The sequence below is a fragment of the Sinocyclocheilus rhinocerous genome, unplaced genomic scaffold (assembly GCF_001515625.1).
Source record: "Sinocyclocheilus rhinocerous isolate Xijiao unplaced genomic scaffold, SAMN03320098_v1.1 scaffold1049, whole genome shotgun sequence".
Classification (NCBI taxonomy): Eukaryota; Metazoa; Chordata; class Actinopteri; order Cypriniformes; family Cyprinidae; genus Sinocyclocheilus; species Sinocyclocheilus rhinocerous.
This window is the reverse complement of record NW_015652136.1, coordinates 1,041,074-1,047,670: the sequence shown is the minus strand read 5'-3', so window position 1 is coordinate 1,047,670 and position 6,597 is coordinate 1,041,074. Positions and strand designations below refer to the sequence as shown.

The 6,597-nt window shown below is 34.2% G+C and overlaps 1 protein-coding gene across 1 annotated transcript in view; it reads left to right on the top strand.

Moving 5' to 3' along the window:
• The window catches only part of LOC107713572 (peroxisomal multifunctional enzyme type 2-like), a 12,272-nt gene extending 7,580 nt beyond the window's left edge, over positions 1–4,692 (top strand). Inside the window, exons 3-6 of the mRNA XM_016519129.1 lie at positions 350–433; positions 509–647; positions 3,733–3,854; positions 4,464–4,692. Of these exons, the coding sequence (XP_016374615.1) occupies positions 350–433; positions 509–647; positions 3,733–3,854; positions 4,464–4,553 (435 nt within the window). The 3' untranslated portion in view covers positions 4,554–4,692. The remainder of the gene's footprint in view (positions 1–349; positions 434–508; positions 648–3,732; positions 3,855–4,463) is intronic.
• The last annotated feature ends 1,905 nt before the right edge of the window (positions 4,693–6,597 follow it).

Below are 6,597 nucleotides of genomic sequence, written 5' to 3'. Positions count from 1 at the left end.
TGTCGCAGTCGAGTGTTTATTGTCTTTGTTTTATCATTCAAAACGTTTATATGTTCTGTTTACTCAGTTACAGCTATAATAGCGATGTCTTTGTCCATGTAAGGGATTTCCTGGAGGGTCATGAGTTCTCTACTTCTGTGACTGGATATGTGGATTTTCTGTGCGAGGGCGCCCTCTGGCGTCCAGTATGAATGAAACAGACATCATGTGTTTATAGTGCTAATGGCCAATCCATCATATTTGGGGGGAATTTTTATTTTTTTATAAGTATTGATTTGGCACCGGTATCGAAAAAACCCCAACCCTAGCCAGAGGTCTGTCCTGTTTGTGATCTGTTCTGGCTCTCTAGGTCAAGGAAACCGGTGATGTGGTGCTGTCTGGAGCGTATATAGATCTACACGCAGATGCGTCTGTCAGCGCCGGGCCGCCGCAGGCACGTCAGCATTCACTCACTATTATTCACACAATCTGCGATCAGACTCGTGATGATGCTGCTGTTCATTCACAGACGGACGGCCTGCAGAGCGACCTGGTGTTCGCTGAGATCGGACGCAGGATCAGAGACGCGGGTCACGAGCTGGTGAAGAAGGTCAACGCTGTGCTCGGATGGGAGATCAGCAAAGACGGCCGAACCGTCCGAGAGTGGAGTGAGCGAGAGAAACTAGCTCATCTTCTGCTGCCTCCACTGCAGAAAATCATTCTCTTGCTTAGTGTTTGTGTCTTGTGTTCTAGTATAAATATCAACATTCTTGAATCAAGATGCATTTACTGTACGAGTAAAATGATATTAAGTCTTGTTTTCAAAAAAAAAAAAATACAAATGTTGTTTGTTTTTAATTAAAACAAGCAGAAATATCTTGCAATGGTGCAAGAAAAATAATCTTGTTTAGCCTTTGAATTAAGATTATTTTTCTTACATCATTGCAAGATATTTCTGCTTGTTTTAATTAAAAACAAACAAAATTGTGATAGGTAGTAGATTTTTTTTTTTTTTGAAAACAAGACTTAATATCATTTCACTCGTACAGTAAATGCATCTTGATTCAAGAATGTTTAGATATTTATACTAGAACACAAGACAATCAGTAAGTGCAAACATCTAAACATCTTTAACCCTCATGTTGTGTTCTGGTCATTTTAGTTGATGTTTAAAACTTTGACTTTGCTCACGCAGAGTAAAACAACTTTCCAAACAATTGTTTGATAATCTGAGCTCATGCTCCTTTTTTTTTTTTTGAGGGATAAAAAATATTATTTGTGGATAATTTTGGCAATATTCACTCAAGAACTGAGGTGCATGCTCCAGAAAGAAGAACAAAGCCTGTGGCAATTGACAGAACAAGCTGATAAAAAGATTGAATCTATGATTCGGTCATTTGATCAGAGATTTACGAGCCGTTTTTCAAAGGCACAATCTACTACGAGCAGCTATCACATCCACAATGAGTTCAGACGGGCGTTTTTATGGCATTATAATGGTGCAAATACCTGTAAACGGACTTTTAAAAATATATTTTGCTTTCATGTTAATTTTAGTTAAAGTTTTAGTTTTTTTGTGTTTTTTTAGTCATTTTAATTAGTTTATGTATATATATATATATATATAGTTAATTTTTATTTAATTTGAGCTATTTTAGTACATCAAGTGAAAATGAAAAATGTCGTCTTTTTTTGTTTGTTTTATTTCAGTTAACATTTATGTCAAGCAACCAAATGCTTTTTATGATTTTAGGTTTAGTTAACTATAATAACCCTGCCTGGCCCTAAGTATTTGTTTTCTGAAAAATTGATCAAAATGAAGCGAGTTTATGCTGAACAAGAACAGATATCTGACAAAGGGCTCATTTCTCTTTGAGTTCAGTTGATTTTTAGGCAGATATTTATTGTTTTAATGAAAAACTCACTTCATTTTTTCAGAAAACAAGACATTTTGCGTCTCAAGTAAGTGCATCTTGATTTAAGATCGCTCGTAATTGTAATTTAGAAAGTATTTTCTGTAAAGCTGCTTTGAAAAGTGAGTTGAATTGAATGTTTATACATTTGTACGGGAAAACTAAATAACTTGAGATAGTAATTCTTGTTTTCTGAGAAAAAAAAAAGTATTTATAGTTATTTTTGATGAGTTTATGCTTAAAACAAGAAAATAAATCTCAATGGGGTAAGAAAAATAAACTTAATTCAAAGGAAAATTGAGATTATTTCTCTGACCCCATTAACAGATATTTGTTCTTGTTTTTAAGCATAAATCACTTAATTTTGATAGATTTTTCAGTAAACAAGACTTCATATCTTTATGCATTTTGCTTCTCAAGTAAATAGGGTTCTTACACCTTTTTCAAATTCAAATCGAAGCACTTTCAAGGTGCATTTTCAAGCTTTTCCAGCACTTTATAAACGGTGGAAAATTACGTTTACACACATTTCACTTTAAATCAGATGTTATTGTGCTATTAAAAACTATCGGTCTGGATTGCATATAACATTGCATAATATAAATAGCCAGAGTACAGTATATAAATTATAAAGTTAACGTCTATTTTAATATATTGTAAACTGTAATGTATTTCTGTGATGTGCAGCTGTATTTTCAGCATCATTACTGCAGTCTTCAGTGTCACATGATCTTCAGAAATCATTACAATTTGATGCTCAAGAAGCATTTCATACTCGGTTCATATTTTGTGTGGAAATGGTGATGCATTTTATTTTTCAATAATTCAAGCATTTTCAAGGATTTCTAGAAACCCTGATGTTTCTTGATGTAAGAATCTAGGACAGAGTCACTAGCTATGTTTCCATCCAAAGTTACGAATTAAACTTGTGCGCAAAATTGGAATATCGCATAAAACATTTGCGAATAAAGCACCGTTTGCATCCAGTGAGGCATGCATCGTCACCTCCTGATTAACTTGCGCTAAACATCGCGAAGAAAACTAAATTTGCTGCAGCAGCAGAAGGCACTGTATAGGATAATTAGTGTATACAAATAATTACGAGCTTGAGAGCGCGCAGACGAAACGCGGTCATGTTATCTTATTTTCAGAGCCGGCTGTTTGGGAACGCAGTTCTGGGAGTTAATTATAACGAAGCACTTTGACGAGACTTTGATTCGTTTTATCCCGTCCCATTGCAAAGTCACACGTCTTTTTTGACGTGCATTAAGGAATTTAATTAGTAAAAGTGTTTCTATCGTAGTTTATGCGCATATTTTCTTACCGGATGAAAAATGTATCCTACTATGTTTTTTATGCACATTTTTAGAATTTATGCACATCTTGGCGTTTCTTTTTTTTATGCGATATCCCAAAATGCAATTAAAAATAGGTGGATGGAAACATAGTATCACTGCAAAAATGATACTCTTACTTAGTGTTTCTGTCTTGTGTTCTAGTATAAATATCTAAACATTCTTGAATCAAGATGCATTTACTGTACGAGTAAAATGATTTAAGATATTAAGTCTTGTTTTCTAAAAAAAAATATTAATTCAAAGGCTAAACAAGGTTATTTTTCTTGCCTCTTTGGCAGATATTTTTGCTCGTTTTAAGGAATTTTTTTTTTACAGAAAACAAGACTTAATATCTTAAATCATTTGTCATCATTTTTTCACTCGTACAGTAAATGCATCTTGATTCAAGAATGTTATTTAAACTAGAAAACCAGACACAAACACTAAGCAAGAGAATGATTTTTTTGCAGTGTGCTGACTCTGACGGTATTTCTGACTTGCAGCCGTGGATCTGAAGACGGGCCGCGGATCTCTGCACACTGGAGCCTCTGAAGCAGACGTGATCTTCAGCGTCTCAGACGAGGACTTCATGGAGGTGGTGACGGGAAAACTGAACCCTCAGAAGGTGCTGCGTCTCTCACACTTCTGCTCATCCATAACAACTTTTTGTTGTGCGATATATTGCTCCAGAAATTGCGATTTTATTCTAATTTTAAAGCAAGGCGGCCTACACACTTCCAAATGACAAGCTTTTAATTTTTAAGAATATTTAGATCATGCAAATTAAGTATCAAAATATTAGATACCTTAAAAAACCTGAATAAATACTACATAAACATTTTATAACAAAAAGTGCAAAGATTTGTCCCTGGCCTTCTTTTCTCTGTAAGTTAAAGGATGCACACTATTGCTGAGAAACACAAGCACTACTCAGCACTCAGATGTGCGTCAGATCTCTAAACAAGATCATATCTGCAGATGAAACTTTGCTTGTAGAAGCATTTTTTAACTGTGAACGAGCAGCTCATGATACACTGCGTTCTGTTCGAGAAGCTGCAGAAGACACCGGCGCAAGTGGAACGTGCTAAACATGCTGACATTAATTTTCAAGTAAATATAACGTGCGATATACTGCGCCACCAAAAATGATTGAGGTCATGTGCATATATTGCGTGATAAGTGTATATATTGATTATTGCGATGGGCCTCGTTCTGCTCTGTGTTTGACCCGCAGGCGTTTTTCTCCGGCAAGCTGAAAGTCAAAGGGAACATCATGCTGAGCCAGAAGCTGGAGGCCGTGCTGAAGGACTACGCCAAGCTCTGAAGATCCACGCCGTCGCTCGAAGCTTCTGAAGGAGAATCATCTCCACTAATGAGAGCACTGCAAAACATCATTCTCTTGCTTAGTGTTTGTGTCTTGTGTTCTAGAATAAATATCTAAACATTCTCGAATCATGATGTGTTTACTGTACAAGTGAAATGATTTAAAATATTAAGTCTTCGTTTCTAAACAAATAATCAAAATTGTGTTAGTTTTTGCTTAAAACAAGCAAAAATATCTGCCAATGGTGCAAGAAAAAAAAATCTTGTTTAGCCTTTGAATTAAGATTATTTTTCTTACTGCATTAGCAGATATTTTTGTTTGTTTTAAGCAAAAACTAACACAAATTTTTTTTTTTTTTCAGAAAACAAGACATCTTAAATCATTTTACTTGTCAAGTAAATGCATCCTGATTCAAGAATTCTTAGATATTTATACTAGTGCTGTCAAACGATTCATCGCATTTTTTGTTTACATAATATATATATGCGTGTACTGTGTATATTTATTATGCATATATAAATACACACACATGCATGTATATATTTAAGAAAAATTGTTAATATATTAAATATATTTAAAAATAATATAAATTATATGAATATACATATATGCATGTAAATATATACACGCATGTGTGTGTATTTATATATGCATAATACATATACACAGTACGCACATATATTATGTAAACAAAAACTTTTATTTTGGATGTGATTAGCACTAATATATACTAGAAAACAAGACAAAAATACTAAGAAAATCATTTTTTTGCAGTGTGTCTGCATTAATCACCTCATCGCTTGATTCTGATTCATTCAGACATTTCTAATAATGTTGATACAAATGCTAATACTGTACTAATGTTTATAATAAAAGATGACATAATCATTAATAAAAACTTAAAAACCCAGCAAAGAACGATGGATGTTGCATTAAGTCATTTATTTTCTCATTACATACAGTCATGTATATTACAGATCTCTTCATACTCGTTATAAAATTAGATTAATTTGCGTATCTTCACATTTGAGAGGTTAAACACTACAGCCGATTCCTTACGTCATTATATCAGCGATAATCTGGGGGAAGAAAAAATGATTTTGTTTTCCAGTGCAAATATATGAAGATTATGAAAACAAGACATTTACTGGAGATGCAAAATGACCTCAGATATTAATTCTTGTTTTGTGAGAAAAAAAAACTGCTCATTTTAATTAATTAATATATTTATTTTTAGATTTTTATTATACCTTTTTAATGGGTTTATGCTTAAAACGGGACAAAATCAACGTAATTCAAAAGTGAAAAAAATATTTTTCTGAGCCCACTGACAGATATTTTGATTAACATTTCAGACTTATTATCTAAAATTTTGCATCTCCAGTAAATGATTCTTGATTTAAGGATGTTCAGATATTTGTGCTGGAAAACAAGAGGAAGAGCATCATTCTCTGCGGTGACGGGTAAAAGAAAAGCGTAAAAAATAAACCCTGAACAACGTTCCTAAAAACAAACGTCTGCAGGAGCCTCGATGATTATAAATATGCTTTATCTTTAACACAGAATCATTTCATCAAGCCTCGTGTTCAACTCCATATTTACACTGAAAATAAAAGTAGCTGTGATCTTCATTCCAGCTAGCGGCTCTGAAATCGAGCGACAGCTGATTGGTTGAGTCACAAATGGAATGATGCTTTGGCTTCACACACAAAGTTCGTATTCAAACACGGGTTCGACTAACACTCATCTAACTGTATCGTCTTGTGAGAGGAATCGTTCAGCCAAAAATCAAACCCTGTGATCATTTACTCTTCCTCAGCCTGAACGAGTGTCTTTCTTCTGCTGAACACTGAAGATGATGTTTTGAAGAGCGAACAGTTGACGGCACCCATTGACTTCTATACTATAGCAAAAAATACGATGGAAGTGAATGGGTACCGTCAACCGTCTGGTCTTTAAAACATCATCTTCTTTAGTGTCCGGCAGAAGAAAGACACTCATACATGTTTGAGTGTGTGAGTATGTGTGTGTGTGTGTGTGTGTG